The 23277-nt window shown below is 35.5% G+C and overlaps 3 protein-coding genes across 8 annotated transcripts; 1 reads left to right on the forward strand and 2 right to left on the reverse strand.

The window, feature by feature from the left end:
• LOC18775056 (probable linoleate 9S-lipoxygenase 5) lies at nucleotides 503-5491 on the reverse strand. Its single transcript, XM_007208036.2, has 9 exons — nucleotides 5121-5491; nucleotides 3679-3968; nucleotides 3275-3515; nucleotides 2763-3101; nucleotides 2564-2649; nucleotides 2333-2440; nucleotides 1936-2240; nucleotides 1580-1843; nucleotides 503-1455 (listed from the first exon to the last, which is right to left on the reverse strand). The coding sequence occupies exons 1-9, from the start codon at nucleotides 5320-5322 to the stop codon at nucleotides 702-704; spliced, it is 2589 nt and encodes an 862-aa protein (XP_007208098.1). The 5' UTR covers nucleotides 5323-5491; the 3' UTR covers nucleotides 503-701.
• On the forward strand, nucleotides 13977-15631 carry LOC109949468. 6 transcript variants are annotated; one of them, XM_020565101.1, is made up of 4 exons: nucleotides 13977-14701; nucleotides 15036-15158; nucleotides 15332-15406; nucleotides 15515-15631. In XM_020565101.1, the coding sequence occupies exons 1-4, from the start codon at nucleotides 14606-14608 to the stop codon at nucleotides 15560-15562; spliced, it is 342 nt and encodes a 113-aa protein (XP_020420690.1). In that variant the 5' UTR covers nucleotides 13977-14605; the 3' UTR covers nucleotides 15563-15631. The 6 variants fall into 6 exon arrangements, 2 of the variants coding, with proteins under 2 accessions (XP_020420690.1, XP_020420691.1); XR_002271929.1 differs by having other exon boundaries at nucleotides 13977-15158; nucleotides 15230-15406; XR_002271930.1 differs by having other exon boundaries at nucleotides 13977-15158; nucleotides 15318-15406.
• Nucleotides 15366-20161, reverse strand: LOC18774983 (probable linoleate 9S-lipoxygenase 5). Its single transcript, XM_007208034.2, has 9 exons — nucleotides 19766-20161; nucleotides 18502-18791; nucleotides 18100-18340; nucleotides 17588-17926; nucleotides 17389-17474; nucleotides 17156-17263; nucleotides 16759-17063; nucleotides 16403-16666; nucleotides 15366-16278 (listed from the first exon to the last, which is right to left on the reverse strand). The coding sequence occupies exons 1-9, from the start codon at nucleotides 20127-20129 to the stop codon at nucleotides 15525-15527; spliced, it is 2751 nt and encodes a 916-aa protein (XP_007208096.2). The 5' UTR covers nucleotides 20130-20161; the 3' UTR covers nucleotides 15366-15524.

Consider the following 23277-nt stretch of genomic DNA (forward strand, 5'->3'; position numbering starts at 1 on the left):
TAAGTAGTAATCTTTTATTCAAAATATCATATAAAATGTTGTTACTAATGAATTTTTTTAACGGTAATTTAACATAATGTACAACATTTGCTAACGGAGTAAAACACAGGAACTAAATTGGCCAAATTAAAAACACATGAATTAAATTTGCCAAATATACAAAATACAGAGACCATTTTAACATTCAAGCTTTAATTTTATGGAAGTAGTTGACTGTTTAAATTTTATATTATTTTTGCTTTTACTTGGTGATGATTTTCATTTAATTTTTGAACAGAAGAGACACAGGCAACTTATTCTATGGATTTGCAGGCATGCTGAGATTGAGATTAGGCGCTTATGCATATTGTCATGGATGATTTCAAAGACGCTTTTGCTGCTCCCTCTCAAATATGCTTATTAAAAGTAAGGCTTAAAATTCTGATTTTCATACTTTCCAATATCTTGGATGAAATGTTGATATTGCATATGCCTAGGCTGTTGCTGCAGAATTTGAAAGGCATGCAATGAAGCTAATGAACCAATGAATACAGTGTTATTTATATAAAGATATTGTAGCCAAGCAATTTACAAGGCCTTATTGCAACTGTAATATTCTAGCTTATTACACACAAAGAATGCATTATACTACTTAATTATATATAGTAATTGCAACTTGCATTATACTAATTAGCTTTAGTCTATATACTAGCTTGAGAGGCTTAGATTGAGACACTGTTGGGAATTCCCCTGCCAGTTAGTCCTCCTTCGCTAGTAGGAAACAGCAAAGTGTATGGCATCTTCACCGGTCCAACTCGGTTCTTCAGTTTCTCATCATTGTTCATACGTGTAATTCTGTCCTCAATTTCAGCCAGTTTCCTTCCAAATTTATCAAAGGCTTTCAATGGTTCTGTGTCTGCTGTCCACTCAGGAGTGTCTCTCTGCCCCAAATACACTTCATCAGTAGAATGCCTCGACAGAATTTCAATGAGGGCAATGCCAAGCACTGTCTGCAGCTGAGCAGTAATTGTTTTCAAGAAAACTGTATCAGGGCTGGATTCGAGCTCTTTGTACTCAGGAGTCCCCTTCTCAGGCATGAATTTTCGGCTTATAGTTGGGCGGTTGGGGAGGTATCCTGCATAAGGGTACTGTCCAAAGTTGACGGCTGCATGGAGAGCAGAAGCAGTCCATATGATGATAGTGCATGTTTCTACTAGGTCTTCGCGAGTCTGCATTTTAGGCCACCAGGGCTCATCTTTTTTGTCACCATGGCCTTCCTCTACAAGCTCCTTCCACCAGGATTGGAGTTCAATGTCTTTTTGAATTATGTCATCAGTCTTGTAGTAGAAAGAGCAATAGTCTTCAACCCAAGTTTTAATTGCAAACCAGATTTCAATCCCATCAACAGCATATGGATAGTCATCGATCAGTAGGCGAAGACCATGTGGAGAATTTGCATCCTTGACTGCAACTCCTCTGTATTGATCAATGGCAAAGCAATGTAATTAGAATAAGGAATGGATATTTATTACTTATCTTGTGCTCATTTGAGTTACTTGTGCAGAGGCAATTAACTCACAAAGTGTAGATTTTTGTTTACCTCTTGATGAGATCTGCAGGGAGAGCTTGCTCGGTGAAAACCCAATCCTTATAAACCACTGATGACATCTCCATGGCATACCTAGCAGGAAAAACTGTTGTCTCCAGAATGCCGCCAGCATTAATCAGGATTTGCCTGGCAAATGCATTTATGTTCATGGTGTCACGGAAGTGAGGATGCAGAAGTTTGTAAATTGGGTGAACCACGCTTAGCTGCCTGTTTGTAGCTATTACAACTGGCTCACACACTGCGTGGGTGTTCAACCTGTGGCCAAAAGATAAAAGGATTATCAGAAACCCAATTCAAAGTATATGATGAATTCATTTTCTAAGTCTTTTTCTTTGAAAGATTAGTACCAGTGACTGATAAGTTGATGATATCCAGAGTCATTTACAGCCACGTAAGCTTTAGCCAGTTGCCATATGGAGCCTTCTACACCCTCTTCAGCTGGTGTATATACTTTACTAATGCGACCAAATTGATCTCCATCAGGATGAGGCAAGCTTAATTCAATCACCAATGGCTTCAAAGTTCCATCACTTTTCAAGAAAAGAACTGTTCTGCTAGCATAGATCTTGTTGGAAGTTGAGTTTATCCGCCTCAGGTACGGCATCAATGCATCATGATGATCCAATATGAATAACTTGTTCTGCTTGAGTGCCTATCCAACCAAATTCATTTTCATCATTATGAAATGATATAAACTCAAACATAAGCTAATACAATGTAAAGGAAGCAAATCCAAGATATAACCTCATGCACTGTTAGTCCATCCAAGTTGTTCCCTATATCCTGTTCTGTTATTCTACTGGTTTGATCTCCATAAACTTTTGGGTCTAGTTTGCTTGCTGGTGGAAATTCCTGCAGTACAGTTAGAAGCAAATGTGATTAAATATGAACAAAATGGACCCTCGAAGGTTTTGTTTGTTTTTCATCCATTATCATTGGAAAACATCACACACAAAATGTTGTGAAGATTATTACTTGCAGAAGACTAATGTTGACAGGGTTCACTCCAGCCAGCATTTCTCTGGCAAATTCTTCATCAGTCCTCCATGCAGACTTATCCTCTGCTCCAAATCATGAAAACATCAGAATTAGATAAAAGGAAATAGTACATGATATCATAGGCTATTGCTTAAAGCTTCTAAATTCAGAATTTCTCATTGGTGGAACCATATACCTTCGATCACTTGAGGCATGGGGAATCTGAGCAATTGTGCACCGTCAGTTCGGAAAATTTCCTTGAGCATCTCTGCAGGGATATTGTCTCCGATATCCTTCAATAAACCTTCAGGCAATGGAATGCCTCCTTCATAGAGTTTAAGCACATCTTCCAAGCTGTCAAACTCATTAGGAGTCTTATCAAACAGGGCTTCTAGCTCTGGCCTAATGAATTGAACTATGGATTTCAGTGCATAAGCCAGAAAGTCTGACAACTTCAAGTGTCCAAATCGTTCATCTCTTGGCACATAAATGTTTAAGCTCATAAGAAGTGGAATCCTACTCTCGCTGTTAGAATCTGTTAGAATAAGATCAGAAAAATCTTAGTGATAATTACAACATCAGTTAATTAAAATCCAAATTAGTATATCAACTTCTACAGTAAAACAATACAAAATATGATCCCTCTTGTGACTGCTAATTAATGATTTGAGGAACAAAAAATGACACAAAGATATTTAAATGGCTAACCTGTCTTCGTTGGTGGTCTGCCGGTTCTTCCCCTGCGAGGGTAAGGGTACTCGCTAGACCCCCCCAGAGTTGGTCGGGCGTATTTGGGACCCTTATCAGGGTTCCCTAGATCATTGTAGTAAGCATAGTCATAGACCCTGTCCCATTCCTGGAGCTCTCCCTTTCCATCTCCTCTCAAGTGTACAAGTTCTTCTTCTCTGTATTTTCGCAGTGGCAACGGTGTTTCACTTGGGAGAAATGTCTGCACAAACATATACAAGGCTTGAATGTTAGTCTTTAACTTAAGATACAAGCCACAAATATATCCTCATAATATACTAGGCTTGCACTTAGAATTTAAAACTTCCATCAGCTACAACAGAAACTACAGCAGATTGTAATGGATTGTGTGAATCATTCGTTACCTTGTTAACGAAGAAAACACGGTCCTTCGTGTATTTTTCTGCAGGGTACACCCATGAGTTGCAAACAAAGTGGACCCGGCCCTCACGAGGAACATCTTCAAGGGTAATAGTCTTAAGGAAGAACTCACTGTGATGATTGTTTTTTATCAAGATGGCTCCTGGAACTCCTATTTCCTCTTCCCAGTCAAAGGTAACCTTGTATGCAGAATCTCCAACTGTTAATGGAGTGATTGTGGTGATCCAGTCTTCCAGATATGCTGGCTCTCCAAGTTTCCCCTTAAACCCGTTTTCTACAAAAACACATTTCTCCAAGTTCAGAATATAATGCCATATCTAGTACCCCATTTACTAATCAATTAATATTTCCAATGGAATAAAGTTCATCCGAAATTTTGTTCTAAACACCTCAAATCAGGTCTTAGTTGGAGCCATTTTATGCAAGTTGTTGTAATTTTCAATGCGTGTTCAAAATTTTATTAGGAACAGAACCTGCGGCTGTTTCTTCAGAATATTCGAAGGAAAACAAAAAATAATTGGATCTGAGTAAAAAACCATAATCAGAAAAAGGCTTAAAGCTATGCCAAAAGCCAACAGCCAACTGCATGGAGCTTCATTTTCATGTTAACTGGTAGCTAGACTGGTAGTTGGCGTTCACAGGTAAGAAAAAGATTAGCTTTCCTGTCTATTCACTTCCTGACATGACCACTATGAAAAAAATAACAAATGGAATGGCTGATGATGGCCATGATTTAAAAATCATTTTCATATCTTTCAAAACTAAACTGGTTTTTTAATCAAATTTTTTGTTACCATAAACGAGGATGACATTAGAGACCCCCCAAATAATATAGATTTCTCATGTAGCACACCAAATAGTACAATAAATATTGATGCTGTTAGATTGACTATAAAGCCCTTGCCATTAAAATAGTAATGTCTCTACTGTACTTTTAGCCACCAAATCACTTGCATACAGACAGGGCAAAAACAATGTTGGGGCACCTTCAATCACAATGAGAGTGTTGGAAGGGGTAAGCTTAAGACCACTACATTCCAAATGCCTCATGACTGGACCCAAAAAATGGATTAATTGACCCGGGTGCCCTTTGAATTGTCAAAAAGCTGTTTCCATTGCCTGCCTATATCAGAATTGCATTCAAAATCTGATTTATTGGACCTAAATGCCAGATATAGCCAGGTTTTGATGAAGACCAAAGAGATTAATGACATAATCTGTAACCCAACTAATCCACCGAGGAAAAAGATTGAGTTATTGGTTCATCTTCTTAATCTTGTCATAATTGCTTCAAAGAAAAAGAATTACAAGGAAATGAAACAAGAGCAAAACTCAAATTGGTTTCATGTCATGCATATTCAATCAATGAAGCCATAAAAACTATACATTTTTAATGAAAATTAAAGAAAGAGAAAAAAAAACTCACCAGAGTCTCCATGATCAGCACTGATGAGCTGCAGAGAAACCCCTTGGCCTAGCAGTTCATGCACACGATCAAGAACAGAAGCATTGAAGTCATTGAAATCCAACACATTCTTCTTCATCAAAACCACAGTCCCTTTGATCTTCCTACTGTTTTTCCCATTCTGCTCCTGGCCTGTGATTTTGTCAAAGAGGTTGTGCAACATTTTGTTCGGCTTTCCAAGAAGTAAGCAAAGAATCTCTTGATCTTTTTTTCGAGAAAAAAGTAGCTGTTGTTGGTGAAATGAGTTGAAAGTTTGTATGGATGAGTGCGACAGGGAATTGTGGTGGTATTTATAGGGAGAAAGTGAGCAATATTGCAACTCCTTTCTGAGAAGCTTCAGAATAATAGTCAGTTCATGTGTTCAATTTCATTTCATATATGGGCACGTTTAATTGTCTTACTATTTCTTTAAAAGAAATATACGATTGGTTACAAGTCAGCAGTCTCTTCTCTGGACAAAGTCTTCCACGACTTTTATCTAAGGAAATTATTTGTAGGGCTGTATATTTCTTGGGATGGCTTGGTGACGGTGACCAAGGGGAGCAAAATGCAAATTAACCCATACTCATCCCTTTAAGATTAACCCTTTGTTTATAGAAATTCTATATGCATCACGTCTGTTCTTTGTTAAAATACGGATTGCGTATTAAGATATATAATCGACGGTGTAGCTATAGTATGTTGATACGTTTTATTATTCACATATTCTCGATAGATATATGAATATTTTAATAAAGAAGGTACGTCATGTTCGTACGAAGAACTGTCCCTATAAAATACATTGATGAAATAATTAGAGGATTAAAAATTAAAAGATATTGTACGCATGAATAGACTATACGCCAATTTAATGCGAGAGGTACAATTAATTTTTTTTTCATTGCATCCTTGACAATTCCTGGGCTGGGAAATGATTTGCTTATAGTGTGCCTTTTTTTTCTTTTTCTTTTTTGTTTTTAACCGGAAAAGACAATGCGGCCAATTTGGAACCGCAGTTTTGGGTTTGGCTTTATCTCAGAAGCAAGGAAAATTCTGTGGTGCAAAGCCAAAAGGGCCATCGGTTCGGACCTGATTTAAGCTGCCACGTTGGACTTGTTCTTTGTAATAATATTCTTCTCCCAGCAGCAAGTTGGCTTTTAAATATTATTATGAATAGATATATTCCCTCGCTTTTCACATGGGGTCTTTTTCCATTTGGGAATAATTTGTTTATTCTCATGTTCAAGATGAAATTCCAAAAGATTTTGTTTGTGGGTGTAGTGGGATTAGTTTAATCACAACACAAAACAGACATGAAAACATCCCTTGCACGTGATCTGTGTATAGCTCAATTACATTAATTATTAGTCTATCTTAATCTATCTTAATCCCAGTTATCAAACTTTCCTTATTGTGTAAAGCATGCAAGATTGAACTTTGACGAAAATGGTTTAGGGGTCCTTCAATCTGAGGGATTGAACTTAATTAAGAAAAAAAACCACTTCACATGCAAGAAAAATTCTCTACAGAAACCAAAGTCACAGAGAAAGAACAGCTAGCAGTTTGGTGCTGCACCCAAAATTAGAAGACGTGTGCATTAACATTTCTCGTGAACAAATTGAACCACTTCATACCTAACTATAGTACCATCCATTAATTGAGCATACAATGAATTAGATTTTAAATTTACAGTTGCACCATCATAATCAAGTAGCTTGTCCCACAATGTTTTGAAGAACCTAAAGTTGGATAACCCCGATCAGATTGTTAGGTGGATAAATATTAATACTAATTATTATTACGATCGAGAATGTGAGATAACTTAGATTAGAGTTGTAATTAACCAACAAAATTTAATCAAATTCTACAATTGTGACCAAGTCTATAGTCCATGCTAGTCACCAATTTGGTTTAGATCTGAACAAACCCTTGGATAAGTACTATACTGGTCTACAGAGATATTAGGGGTCTTCAATTTGAAATGGGCTACGTTTAATTTTTAATTTTTAATTTCCCAATTTGTACAAGGATAATTTTTTATTTTTTTTACACAACGGCCATAGTGTTTTATTAATGAGGAAAATGAGTAACAAGTATATAAAAAAAAAAACCAGAATATGTTCTAGAGGATTAGGCGAGTACTCTACACCAAACGAAGCGTAGTGGTCATCGGTCTACCGAAGTATCCTACCTTCTCAACTACAAACGAAAAAAGGAACCTTGTCTCCAGGGCCGATCCTGAGATTTTGAGAGCACTGTGCAAAACTTAAATAGGAGCCCTCACATCATTTAATATGAAAATATTTATGATAAAAAAAAAAATTGCCATGACTTAATACCATAAGATAATTTTTTTAATAACTAAAATTCATCATGGATTAGCATGCAATGGCACTCATAAATCAAATTCAAACAAAATTTAATGTTTCAATTTGAGAAAAAAGAAGAGAAAGAAGAAGACAATAACTTTTTTTGTTTTGTTTTGAGTGGGTTAAAACATACATTACAAATTTTTTTTAGTTGATTGGAGAAAGCTTGTATATATTGCCTTCATCTTCTTTGGCATGTTTCCTTATTTTTTTTTTATTAACATGTTTTTCGATTTTTTTTTTTTGTTGTTGTTGTTAACAAAAAGAGAAGAAATGTAAATACAACTATTTTGAATGACACAATACTAATTCAAACCAGACTTGCTTATTAAAATAAAGGCGTTGATTTCCAACTCAACCAAATAGTAGCTTGTGTTATTGTCATGCACGCTCAAGTATATATATAATACTTATAATATAAATATATATAAAATATACACATAAAATTTTTTTGAAGTCGTGTGCAATGGCACTACTTGCACACCCTCAACGCCATCTCTGCTTGTCTCCAATAGAGTCCCCTTATCTAATAGAGTCACAAGGACAATTTGGATCAATATAATAGAGGCAGCTAAAACATGGATGGGTCTAAAATATACCTAAAAGTGAACTCTAAAGAAAATAAAATATGTTTTTAGTCCAAGTAATGGGTAACGTCATTAAACATTCTTCAATTCCATTTTATATTTAAGAACGTGGAATATATATATATATATATATATATATATATATATAGTAACGAAGAAGCGTGTCTTTCATGTCACTGAATGTGACATCCAGCAATCAAACGGTCAATGAGAGAAGTTAGATTGATAGATAAGATAGTCATGTGACCAATGGTATTAAATTGAATTGAATTGATTTGGTATTCTTGCCCTAAAAGAAATTGAATTGAATTGAATTGGTATTAGGCTATTAGCATACGCATGGACCCCTAAAAGGTCTAGACATGGGTAAAAGGAAAAATAATAAACAAATCTCATACTTTTCCTTCGCATGGATCGTTGACTTTAATAAATTTATTTGCTTTATTCAATAACTATTTTGTACAACTTTACGTATACTGTATATAACAACGTAAATCACATCGACGTACGTATGATTTGCATGTCGAAAACGTTGTTGAAACATGATAACCTTCTTTGACTCCCAAAAGCCTTGAAAAAAGAAAAATATGATGACTTCTTGGACATGTCATAAGGCTAGTGGTGGTGGAGGTGGGATTCTTTTATTTCTTATATTCCGTTATATGATTCTTTCAGCCTTTGCTTTTATTTCAAAATATAGAAGAAAGAAAAAAAATCCTTGTTCCTTAATGGCCAACATAGGCCAGTGGTGGGCTCAAAAGCCCAAACTGAACCCACTTTCAAGGCACGTGAAATGTGAAAGAACTCATATCTCAAATAAAAAACACCTCTTTAAAATGAAACTGAGCGATTGAAATGAAAGTACAGTTGAATTCTTAAAAGTCAATAGTGTCCTTACTTTTTTTTTAATAATTCTTGCATATTTAAGGTATACCATGTGACTAGTGTACCATCCAATATACATGTAACATATGAAAATATTATCCAATATTGTCTTGTGTGTATTGAATGGTAATGATGTGGTGTACCTATACAAATTTTTTTTTTTTTTTTTCCCCTTACTTTGAGAAGTTGGTTTTGGGCTAATGCATAAAACTTTGATATTTGGTGACCAGAGAACAGTGGGCTGCTGGACTAGGATATTTCAGTTATGAGGGTTGGGCTTGGGAATTTGATATTGGGTTGCTAGACTTGGACATTTCGAAAATATTAAAAAAAGAAACACCCGATCTTGTCCGGTTCAGTCTTTAAATCTAAGCTGATTTTTTTAGTCAACATGATTTTTATTTACTCAGTTCGTTGATTCTGTGGTTTTTATGCCAACCCCTATTTCAAAGTGTCTCACCCGATTTTTACTTATTTTTGGTTTAAGCATTATAAATTAAACCAGATTAACAAACAAGAGAATAGTTACCCTTTTATTATTAATTAATCTATGTCCATTTACCATTTTATTTCAATAGCTAGAGAAATTAAAGAAAGAAGGCGTAGAAAAGTTGAAGAAAAAAGGGTGCAGCAAGAAGAAGATGAAAATTTTGCTGTGGCAGTGGGTTTGCTTGATTTAGAAAGCCAAGGTTGTCAACGTGGTTCATAAGTTGGCCGTGGCCTAAACGTGGATAGACATAGGCATTCTCGGGGTAAGAATCTTTTGGAAGATTACTTTATCCCAAATTTTGTGTACTTTAATGTTGATTTTCAAGGGCGATATAGAATGCAACCTCATTTGTTCAATAAAGTCATGCATGATGTTTGCAATTACGATGCATACTTCGTTCAGAAATGTGATTTTGCAGGGGTTTTAGTGATTCTTCCAGAGCAAAAGCTTACAGTTGTTATACGAATGCTGGCGTATGGTTCATATGCTGATAATGTGGATGAGATTGCTAGGATGGGGAAGTCCACTACTCTAGAGACCATGGTCAGATTCTATGACGCAATCGAAACTCTCTACACTAGGGACTAGCTCTGCAAACCTACGCCTAGGGACCCCCAAAGGCTTCTACAGAAAGTCGAAGCTTGAGGTTTTCTAGGTATGATTGGAAGTATCGATTATATGCACTGGCAATGGAAGAATTGCCCAACGTCCGGGCAAAGAGATTATGAAAATAGGAAAGGACAAAAAAGTATCATTCTCGAAGCCGTTGCTAGATTCGATACATGGGTTTGACATGCCTTCTTTGGAGTTGTCGAATCTCAAAACGACTTGAAAGTGTTGGGTCAATCCCTAGTTTTCAACGATGTCTCGAGAGGTGAAGCCCTAAATATCACTTATGAAATCAATAATACTGTCTACTGGAATGGTTATTATCTAGCAGACGGCATCTACCCGAGGTGAACCACATTTGTCAAATCAATTCTGAATCCCCAATCCGAGAAGCAAAAATTATTTTCTGTCTATCAAGATGGTTACAGGAAAGATGTCGAAAGGTGTTTTGGTATCCTCCAAGCAAGGTGGGCGATTATTAGGGGTGTTGTGTGTATGTTTGATAAGGAAGTGCTGAGGAGGATTATGATGACTTGCATCATCCTCCATAACATGATTGTGGAGGATGAGTATGATTGTGATGCTCAAGATGTGTTCGAACCGGATCCCATGAACACGGCCTTAACAAGAATTTATAAAAGGCTCATGGGACCAAATGGACAACCACTAGAGCATGATCTGTTGGTTAGGGACGATCGTTTCATGAACTGTATGATTGATCGATATACGGAGATGCAATCATTTTATATTCATGAACGACAAGTTGACTTGATGGATCATTTATGGACGGTGAGAGGCAATGACGGTGAATGAAGTGAAGTGAAGATGCATTGTTTTTAATTTTACTTTGTGTTGATATTTTATTTTTAATTATGCTTTGGTTGTAGTTGTTTTTAAAGACATTAAAAACATTAAAGACATTAAAGTATTTCATGTCAAAAAGTGGTTGGCTTGTGCACTAGAAAGCTTAACACTTACAGAGCAGCCATTAAAGTATTTCATGTTGGGTTTTGGCCAATGCCGTCGACAATTTATGGCAAAAGGTGGTTGGCTTGTGCTTCTAATTATGTTAGCAGGAGGTATAGGAATGCTTACTATAACTTTTGGCGGACCTCAAGAAGAGGTATTTTTATGCCCATTATTTATTTAATTGAATTGCATTTTTATGCCCACTTTTGGACTTTCCTTTATTGATTTTATACATTGATCATACTGCAGCATATTCAGGAGCTTGTTCGTCGTCTCCAATTCGGACTCTGGTGGCTGGCTCTTGGTAAGCAATAGCATGAAATTTTGACATTCTGGTGGATAGAGTTGACCTGTTTTCGACAACACTCGGATTGATTTTATTATATTGTTCTTCTATGCAGGATCTGGTTTGCACACATTTGTGCTATATTTAGGGCCTCATATAGCTCTGTTTACTATGAAGGCAGTGCAGTGTGGCAGAGTTGACATAAAAAGTGCCCCGTATGACACCGTTCAATTGAAAATAGTCCTTCATGGCTGGACAGAGACTGCTCTGAATTCAGGGACCCCATATTTTTATCGCAGCACAGTTCAAGGGTTCCACTTAGCAGCATATTGCCTCAGGTTCAGTTAGAGGCTATCCTATGGGGAATCGGAATCAGCGGCGGACCTATTAAGGCGCTGCACATCTTCTTATCGGAAAAATTATTATAGGTACTTCAAACTGCTCATTTGCTCAACTGGTGTATAGATTACCTTATTTATTTTTATATTACTTCATTTATTTAAGTTTACAATGTAAATAAGGAAGTACCTGTTATAAAAAATAATAGTTTTCCTCTTTCTGTAAAGCCAAATACAAAACATTTATATTATAAATAACATATAAACAAATTAGAAAGCTTTGAAGGTATAATGAAATTGAAGAAAACAAAATAATAGGTAAGTAAAAGGAAAATGAATAATAAGTAAGAAGGTGAGTTTGGTACGGTGAAGCACGTCAAAAACGCTGTCCTAAAGCTTTTGTAGCCTCCCTACGTGCAAGTACTGACGGTCTACAAGACTCCAAGATAAGACCCCTTATACACAAACTCAAGATCCGCTATGAGCACGTTCATAGACAGATATAGGTATCCAAGTCACATAACCATTGCCCAAAATAATAATAATAATAAAGTAGAGAATATATGTAAAAGTAAAAAAGGAGAGAATCAGAATGTGGTATAAAACATGTAACATTCACCAACCATAAAAGTTCACCAACCAAAAAATTAAGCCATTCACCAACCAGAAATAAAACCTAAATATTAAATATTTATAACCCCCACAATAAATAAAATAAACCAACCAAAATAATTAAATAAATAAAACGGTTAAATTTTTAAAACCTTTTAAAATTCCAAGAGTACCCCCCATTTGGATTCAAATAAAAATAATAGAAAATCAAATTCCCACCATATCAAAATATGAAAAATTGATTTTAGTGCAAAATACGATTTAGGCTAAAAATGATGGCTCATTAAGTCAATATATTCTTCATACTAAAATCCCATAAAATCAAGTTTTCTTATTTGATGTGTAAGGAATAATAGCCGCCAAAAATTATCTTGAGAAAATGATTATTCTGAAAAATCATTTTTCATACTTAGTCAATATTGCACCTCTGCTAAAAAAATTCTGAGTCCACCAATGATCGAAACTGCACTGGGAGAGCTTCCTCCTTATTTCATATCAAGAGCTGGTAACTAAAAAACAACAAACTATCTTCTTGTACTCACTGTCTCGATACTCTGCAATCGTCGTAGTAAACAATTTCTAGGCAGGAACAGCCTGTTAGAAAAACTTCTAACTTATCCATGCACTTATTTCATGTCCCTTTATAAGTCGGGAGTATATCTGGATTCTTTAACCTGACTACATAGTGTAAGGGTGAGTGAGTTGCATATGTTGAACCACTAATTTCTCCCTGAACGAATTTCTGAATCTCTCCTAATCTATGATTATGTGCAGCTCAACCTACAAATAAATAGACTCCAAAATAGTATATTAGTCTTGTACTTGGCCTAATTCTTTACCCCAACCTGAACAACAATCACAAAACCGTCAATAAAATGAATAGGAACAAAAAAAGAACAAAACCACAACATAATTAACTTGAATATCAGAAAGCAATATGCTAATTTGCGGTAGAGATTTGTTCTTTTCTTTTTTCTTTTTTAACCTTTTGAATTGTATAACGATCATCAATTTTATAGGCTTTGAATATCAAACAAAAAGTGCAAAGAAAGCAGCCAAAAGTTGGGACCAGCTTCAACCATTATCTCCAAGGCCATGTACAATTGCCACTCAGGCAGTCTATTTTCACAAATTGAAAATGCAATTACGTGGTTCTTGTTTATCAATTGCCAACTTGACGTGGCTGAAGAATAACAACAATAAAAATAGAAAGAAAAGAAAACTGAACTGCAATTCACTACAGAAAACAAACCAAAAATAAATAATAAACAAGGACTTTCCCTCGTCACTCTCATCTTCAATTCAGCCCCATGCCTTACGTCACCAAGCTCATACTTCTTTATTTTACTACAACATAGCCACGTTATGTTGCCAATTGACAAACATGCACTATGTAATTGTTAATCTTTTTTTTTTCTTTTTTTGAAAAGAAACAAATATATTAAAGCAATTAAATTTAGTGCTTTTAACCATTATAATCACACAAAATCTAATGAAAATATTATTTTTTAAAAATATATAAATATTAACATATCAATTAACTTTAACTTTCATTGCAAGTGTTAATATCTTAGTCATAAGTAAATAACAAACATTGATGAACATGCTGTAATTGAAATGCAATTGAATTTACAAAAATTCAATTGGCAGACAGAAAGCAGGTAATTGAATATGTGAAATTTAATTGCATCAATGGAGTGGAATGCACTAAACAAGTTGAGAAAACTAAACATACTCCATGTTTTACTTTATTAACCAATATTGTCCATTTTGTTAAATTACCATTAAAAAATTCATTTAAATATTTTAAGTTCTATTTATAAAGAAAACAAATATGAATTAAAAGAATAAAATTTAATTAAAAAAATTCTGGAAACCCGACAGCCTCTATGTCTTTCTCATGCAACCACCACCACCCAACCCACACCACAACCACCATGAGTAGTCCCAGCCACCACCTTATTCTCTCTCTCTCTCTCTCTCTCTCTCTCTCTCTCTTTCAATTGTCGAATCCCAACATGGCAACCAAGTTCTTCAGTTTCTTTTTGCTGATTATTTTGCTCTGCTCCACATTCATTGCAATAAAGTGCCCGACCCTTCAATATCATGAGTACAACAATTGGAGGTTTCCTTGATGGGAATCGGGCCCTAGCCTAGGTGAGGGGCACTTACGAACCAACAAACCCTTGGAGGGATAAAGAAATCTGGCCCGAGCCCTCCCTTCTCTCCCCGATCCATCCCACCCCACCCCACAACTCCTCCATCTCTCTTTCCTCTCTCTTTCTCTCTCCCTTTTTCCATCCAACCCACGCCCACAAAAATATGAGTGAAATAAAGATTCAACATCAGTATTGGCAGGCAACTGATGGTTGTGGTGTTGGGTTGGGTAGCGGCAGCAGCATGAGAGGAGGACACATAGTCTGTTGGGTTTCCAAAATTTCTTTTTTAATTTTTTAATTTTTTAATTTTTATCAACATTATAAACTGAACTTAACAAATTTTTTAATTAATTTTTAAACTTTAATGAATTTTTTAACAATAATTTAATACAATTGACAACATTGACTAATGGAGTCAAACACAGGAACTAAATTGATCAAATTAAATACAAGATATTAAATTTGCCAAATGTACAAATTACATGGACTATTTTAATATTTAAGCCTTAATTTTATAGAAGCAGTTAGACTTAATAAATTTTATATTGTTTTTGCTTTTCCTCGGTGATGATTTTCATTTAATTTTTGAACAGATGAGACAGAGGCAACTGATTCTATGCACTTGCAGGCATGCTGAGATTGAGGCGCTTATACATATTGTCATGGATGATTTCAAAGATGCTTTTGCTGCCCCCTCTCAAATATGCTTATTAAAAGTAAGGCTTAAAATTCTGATTTTCGTAGTTTCCAGTATCTTGGATGAAATGTTGATATTGCATATGCCTAGGCTGTTGCTGCAGAATTTTCTGACCGAAGGCTTGCAATGAAGCTAACGAACCAATGAATACAGAGCTATTTATATAAAGATATTGTAGCTGTAATATTGTAGGTCCAGCAGATGAAGATGAAGATGAAGATGAAGATGCTCAACTTAACAATCCAATATTACTGCAACTGCAATATTGTAGGTCATGTTTCTAGCTTATTACACATAAGGAATGCATTATACTAATTAATTATATATAGTAATTGCAACTTGCATTATATTAATTAACTTTAGTCTATATGCTAGCTTGAGAGGCTTAGATTGAGACACTGTTGGGAATTCCCCTGCCAGTAAGTCCTCCTCCGCTAGTAGGAAACAGCAAAGTGTATGGCATCTTCACCGGTCCAACTCGGTTCTTCAGTTTCTCATCATTGTTCATACTTTCAATTCTGTCCTCAATTTCAGCCAGTTTCCTTCCAAATTTATCAAAGACTTTCAATGGTTCTGTGTCTGCTGTCCACTCAGGAGTGTCTCTCTGCCCCAAATACACTTCATCAGTAGAATGCCTTGACAGAATTTCAATGAGGGCAATGCCAAGCACTGTCTGCAGCTGAGCAGTAATTGTTTTCAAGAAAACTGTATCGGGGCTGGATTCGAGCTCTTTGTACTCAGGAGTTCCCTTCTCAGGCATGAATTTTCGGCTTAAAGTTGGGCGGTTGGGGAGGTATCCTGCATAAGGGTACTGTCCAAAGTTGACTGCTGCATGGAGAGCAGAAGCAGTCCATATGATGATAGTGCATGTTTCGACTAGGTCTTCACGAGTCTGCATTTTAGGCCACCAGGGCTCATCTTTTTTGTCACCATGGCCTTCCTCTACAAGCTCCTTCCACCAGGATTGGAGTTCAGTGTCTTTTTGAATTATGTCATCAGTCTTGTAGTAGAAAGAGCAATAGTCTTCAACCCAAGTTTTAATTGCAAACCAGATTTCAATCCCATCAACAGCATATGGATAGTCCTCGATCAGTAGGCGAAGACCATGTGGAGAATTTGCATCCTTGACTGCAACTCCTCTGTATTGATCAAAGGCAATGCAATGTAATTAGAATAAGAAATGGATATTTATTACTTATCTTGTGCTCATTTGAGTTACTTGTGCAGAGGCTATTAACTCACAAAGTGTAGATTTTTGTTTACCTCTTGATGAGATCTGCAGGGAGAGCTTGCTCGGTGAAAACCCAATCCTTATAAACCACTGATGACATCTCCATGGCATACCTAGAGGGAAAAACCGTCGTCTCCAGAATGCCACCAGCATTAATCACGATTTGCCTAGCAAATGCATTTATGTTCATGGTGTCACGGAAGTGAGGATGCAGAAGTTTGTAAATTGGGTGAACCACGCTTAGCTGCCTGTTTGTAGCTATTACAACTGGCTCACACACTGCGTGGGTGTTCAACCTGTGGCCAAAAGATAAAAGGATTATCAGAAACCCAATTCAAAGTATATGATGAATTCATTTTCTAAGTCTTTTTCTTTGAAAGATTAGTACCAGTGACTGATAAGTTGATGATATCCAGAGTCATTTACAGCCACGTAAGCTTTAGCCAGTTGCCATATGGAGCCTTCTACACCCTCTTCAGCTGGTGTATATACTTTACTAATGCGACCAAATTGATCTCCATCAGGATGAGGCAAGCTTAATTCAATCACCAATGGCTTCAAAGTTCCATCACTTTTCAAGAAAAGAACTGTTCTGCTAGCATAGATCTTGTTGGAAGTTGAGTTTATCCGCCTCAGGTACGGCATCAATGCATCATGATGATCCAATATGAATAACTTGTTCTGCTTGAGTGCCTATCCAACCAAATTCATTTTCATCATTATGAAATGATATAAACTCAAACATAAGCTAATACAATGTAAAGGAAGCAAATCCAAGATATTACCTCATGCACAGTTAGTCCATCCAACTTGTTCCCTATATCCTGTTCTGTTATTCTACTGGTTTGATCTCCATAAACCTTTGGGTCTAGTTTGCTTGCTGGTGGAAATTCCTGCAGTTCAGTTAGAAGCAAATGTGATTAAATATGAACAAAATGGACCCTCGAAAGTATGGTTTGTTTTTCATCCATTATCATTGGAAAACATCACACACACAAAATGTTGTGAAGATTATTACTTGGAGAAGACTAATGTTGACAGGGTTCACTCCAGCCAGCATTTCTCTGGCAAATTCTTCATCAGTCCTCCATGCAGACTTATCCTCTGCTCCAAATCATGAAAACATCAGAATTAGATAAAAGGAAATAGTACATGATATCATAGGCTATTGCTTCAAGCCTCTAAATTCAGAATTTCTCATTGGTGGAACCATATACCTTCGATCACTTGCGGCATGGGGAATCTGAGCAATTGTGCGCCGTCAGTTCGGAAAATTTCCTTGAGCATCTCTGCAGGGATATTGTCTCCGATATCCTTCAACAAACCTTCAGGCAATGGAATGCCTCCTATATAGAGTTTAAGCACATCTTCAAAGCTGTCAAACTCGTTAGGAGTCTTATCAAACAGGGCTTCTAGCTCTGGTCTAATGAATTGAACTATGGATTTCAGTGCATAAGCCAGAAAGTCTGACAACTTCAAGTGTCCAAATCGTTCATCTCTTGGCACATAAACGTTTAAGCTCATAATAAGCGGAATCCTACTCTCGCTGTTAGGATCTGTTAGAATAAGATCAGAAAAATCATAGTGATAATTACAACATCAGTGAATTAAAATCCAAATTAGTATATCAACTTTTACTGTTAAACAATACAAAATATGATCCCTCTTGCGACTGCTAATTAATTATTTGAGGAACAAAAAATCACACAAAGATATTTAAATGGCTAACCTGTCTTCGTTGGTGGTCTGCCGGTTCTTCCCCTGCGAGGGTAAGGGTACTCGCTAGACCCTCCCAGAGTTGGTCGGGCATATTTGGAACCCTTATCAGGGTTTCCTAGATCATTGTAGTAAGCATAGTCATAGACCCTGTCCCATTCCTGGAGCTCTCCCTTTCCATTTCCTCTCAAGTGTACTAGTTCTTCTTCTCTGTATTTTCGCAGTGGCAACGGTGTTTCACTTGGGAGAAATGTCTGCACAAACATATACAAGGCTTGAATGTTAGTCTTTAACTTAAGATACAAGCCACAAATATACTCATAATATACTAGGCTTGCACTTAGAATTTAAAACTTCCATCAGCTACAACAAAAACTACAGCAGATTGTAATGGATTGTGTGAATCATTCTTTACCTTGTTAACGAAGAAAACACGGTCTTTCGTGTATTTTTCTGCAGGGTACACCCATGAGTTGCAAACAAAGTGGACCCGGCCCTCACGAGGAACATCTTCAAGGGTGATAGTCTTAAGGAAGAACTCACTGTGATGATTGTTTTTTATCAAGATGGCTCCTGGAACTCCTATTTCCTCTTCCCAGTCAAAGGTAACCTTGTATGCAGAATCTCCTACTGTTAATGGAGTGATTGTGGTGATCCAGTCTTCCAGATATGCTGGCTCTCCAAGTTTCCCCTTAAACCTGTTTTCTACAAAAACACATTTCTCCAAGTTCAGAAAATAATTCCATATCTAGTAGCCCATAAACAAATCATTTAATATTTCCAATAGAATAAAGTTCATCCGAAATTTTGTTCTAAACACCTCAAATCAGGTCTTAGTTGGAGCCATTTTATGCAAGTTTTTGTAATTTTATTAGGAATAGAGCCTGCAGCTGTTTCTTCAAAATATTCAAAGGAAAACCAAAAATAATTGGATCTGAGTAAAAAACCATAATCAGATAAAGGCTTAAAAGCTATGCCAACAGCCCACCTCCAACTGCATGGAGCTTCATTTTCACGTTAACTGGTAGCTAGACTGGTAGTTGGCTTTCCTGTCTAATCACTTCATGACATGACCACTATGAAAAAAATAACAAATGTTGGGGCCATGATTTAAGAATCATTTCCATATCTTTCAAAAGCTTAATTATGTCACTTTTTTTAAGACTAAACTGGTTTTTTAATCAATTTTTTTTTACCAGAATCACTGGCAAAAACAATGTTGGGGCACCTTCAATCACAATGAGAGAGAGTTGGAAGGGGTAAGCTTAAGACCAATGCATTCTAAATGCCTCAAGACTGGACCCAAAAATTTATAAAATAAAAATAAAAGATTAATTGACCAAGGTGCCCCTTGAATTGTCAAAAAGCTGTTTCCATTGCCTGCCTATATCAGACTTGCATTCAAAATCTGATTTATTCGACCTAAAAGGCAGGTGTGCATTAAATAAGAAAACAGATTAATGACATAATCTGTAACCCAACTAATCCACCAAGGAAAGAGATAGAGTTGTTGGTTCATCTTCTTAATCTTGTCATAATTGCTTCAAAGAAAAAGAATTACAAGGAAATGAAACAAGAGCAAAACTCAAATTGGTTTCATGTCATGCATATTCAATCAATGAAGCCATAAAAACTATACATTTTTAATGAAAATTAAAGAGAGAGAAAAAAAAACTCACCAGAGTCTCCATGATCAGCACTGATGAGCTGCAGAGAAACCCCTTGGCCTAGCAGTTCATGCACACGATCAAGAACAGAAGCATTGAAGTCATTGAAATCCAACACATTCTTCTTCATCAAAACCACAGTCCCTTTGATCTTCCTACCGTTTTTCCCATTCTGCTCCTGGCCTGTGATTTTGTCAAAGAGGTTGTGCAACATTTTGTTCGGCTTTCCAAGAAGTAAGCAAAGAATCTTATGATCTTTTTTTCGAGAAAAACTTAGCTGTTGTTGGTGAAATGAATTGAAAGTTGGTATGGATGAGTGCAACAGGGAGTTGTGGTGGTATTTATAGGGAGAAAGTGAGCAATATTGCAACTCCATTATGAGAAGCTTCAGAATAATATATAATTATCAGTTCATGTGTTCAATTTCGTTTCATATATGGGCAAGTTTAATTGTCTTACTTTTTCTTTAAAAGAAATATATGATTGGTTCCAAGTCAGCAGTCTCTTATCTGGAAAAAGTTTTCCACGACTTTTATCTAAGGAAATTATTTGTGGGGCTGTATATTTCTAGGGATGGCTTGGTGACGGTGACGGAGCATAATGCAAATTAACACAAACTCATTCCTTTAAGATTAACCCTTTGTTTATAGAAATTCTATATGCATCACTTTTGTTCTTTGTTAAAATACGAATTATGTATTAAGATATATAATCAATGGTGTAGCTATAGTATGTTGATACGTTTTATTATTCACATATTCTCGGAATGATATCAATATTTTAATAAAGAACGGACGTCATGTTCGGTAATGTGTCTTTTCCATTTGGGAATAATTTGTTTATTCTTATGTTCAAGATCAAATTCCAAAATATTTTATTTGTGGGTTTAGTGGGATTAGTTTAATCACAACACAAAACAGAAATGCACACTGTTTTCAATGAAAACTATGTGTGAATCGAATCGATGTACGTGATCTGTGTGTAGCTCAGATCTAGTAGTTTAATGTTAATACATAACAATTATACAAATTAACAACCCTTGCGTGAAATACACACTAATTATTAGTCTATCTTAATCTTTATCACACATGCCTATTATACTAATCCTAGTTATCTTAATCTTTTCTTGCGTGAAATACACACCTTCCGTTTTGTGTATAGCATGCCTACTTTGACGAAAATGGTTTAGGGTTTTGTTAAGAGACGGAAATTTGGGACAAAAAAATTATTGGGATAAAAAATTAAGGGTTAATGATCTAAATGTCCCTCAACTATTGCTCCAGTATTATTTTGGTCCATCAACTAAAATTTTCATTTCAAACGTCCTTAAACTTTTTGTTTTGTATCAAGATGTTCCATCTGTGACAGATTCTGTCACTTCTGATCACGCGATGACCACGTGACTGAGTTTTGAAGGGTATATGCGACTTTTTCAGAAGCTCTATCGAAGGGTATGACTGAAATGGTCCCTCAACTATTACTCCAGTATCATTTTGGTCCACCAACTAAAATTTTCATTTGAACCGTCCTTCCACTTTTTTTTCTTTTTTTCTTTTTGTATCAAGATGGTCCTACCGTCAAAGTCCGTCAATTTTATTGTTATTTCTTTTTGTATTTATCCTTTTTTTAATTTTTTGAATTAATTTAACCAATAGAGAAAAAAATATTACTTTTTAAGTCCATGTCATAAAAAAAAAAGCCATGTTGATGGTGAGATTCAATTTTTTTAATTTTAAAATTAGGTACAAGTTCCTATAATAGTTTCTTTTAATTTTTAATTATTGTTTACTCTTTTAAAAAATTTGTTTTTTTATATTTATATTTATGTGATTTTAATTCATTTAAACAATAGATAATTTTTTATTATTAATTGTTAAGTCAGTCTCACGAAAAAAAAAAGCCATGTGGCTAGTGAGATTCAATTTTTTAAAATTTTCTAAGTTTTATAATAGTTTCCTTTAATGTTTAATTATATATTATTATTTTAATTCATAGAGACATTTTTACTCCTCAATTTAACAATAAAATTGATAGACTTTAACAGTATGACCATCTTGATACCAAAAAAAAAAAAAGTTGAAGGACGACTCAAATGAAAATTTTAATTGGTGGACCAAAATGATACTGGAGCAATAGTTGGGGGACCATTCGGATCAATAACCCTTTTAGAGGAGGATACTCAACTAAAAATACGGTTTTGTCCCTCGATTTCACAGAATAATACACAGACTTTGACGGATGTATCATCTTGGTATAAAATAAAAAGTTTAAGGACGTTTGAAATGAAAATTTTAGTTGGTGGACCAAAATGATACTAGAGCAATAGTTGAAGGACCATTTAGGTCATTAACCCAAAAATTAATTAAGAAAAAAACCACTTCACATGCAAGAAAAATTCTCTGCAAAAACAACAGTCGCAGAGAAAGGGAAGCTAGCAGTTTGGTGCTGTACCCAAAATTAGAAGACGTATACGTAACGTGGGGTTACAATTTGAATTAATTTGCACCATTTCCTTTCTCATATGCATTTAATATTTCCTGTGAACAAATTGAAGCACTTCATACCTAACTATAGTACCATCCATTAATTGAGCATACAATGAATTAGATTTCAAATTTACAGTTGTACCATCATAATCAAGTGGCTTGTCCCACAATGTTTTGAAGAACCTAAAGTTGGATAACCCCGATCAGATTGTGAAGAGATCAACCAAAAGCTTAGATTATTAAGTGGATAAATATTGATACTAATTATTATTACGATCGAGAATGCGAGATAACTTAGATTAGGGTTGTAATTAACCAACAAAATTTGATCAAATTCTACCATTGTGACCAAGTGCTAGTTTGGCATTGCTTATTTAAGGTGATAAGTGATTTTTAAAAAAAATTTGGGAAGCCCACCCCGTTTGGTAAACTATGAGAAAATAACTTATTGTTAAAAATTATTATGAGAGAAAGCTACAAGGGAAAACAGCTAATGAGGTAATTTCATTTTCTGATTATGCAGGAATCAGTTTTGAAGAGGCGTTGGGTTTAATGATTATGCGGAAATCAGTACTAACAACACTTTTAACAAAAAGTTTACCAAACGCCAAACTGCTTTCTCTCACAACAAATCTAACTGCGATTATTTTTACAGCACATCAATGCCAAACTGGCCACAAGTCTATAGTCCATGATAGTCACCAATGTGGTTTAGATCTGAACAACCCCTTGGATAAGTACTATAATAGCCTACCGAGATATTAGGGGTCGTCCAATTTTAAATGGGCTCGTTTTATTTTTAATTTTTAATTTCCCAATTTGTACAATGATAATATATATATATATATATTTACACAACAACGATAGTGTTTTATTAATGAGGAAAATAGTAACAAGTATTAAAAAAAACCCAGAATATTTCCTAGAGGATTAGGCGAATACTCTGCACCAAACGAAGCGTAGTGGTCATCGGTTTACCGAAGTAGCCTACCTTTTCAACCACAAATGAAAAAAGGAACTTTGTCTCCAGGGCCGGTC

The sequence above is a fragment of the Prunus persica genome, chromosome G6, assembly GCF_000346465.2.
Source record: "Prunus persica cultivar Lovell chromosome G6, Prunus_persica_NCBIv2, whole genome shotgun sequence".
Classification (NCBI taxonomy): Eukaryota; Viridiplantae; Streptophyta; class Magnoliopsida; order Rosales; family Rosaceae; genus Prunus; species Prunus persica.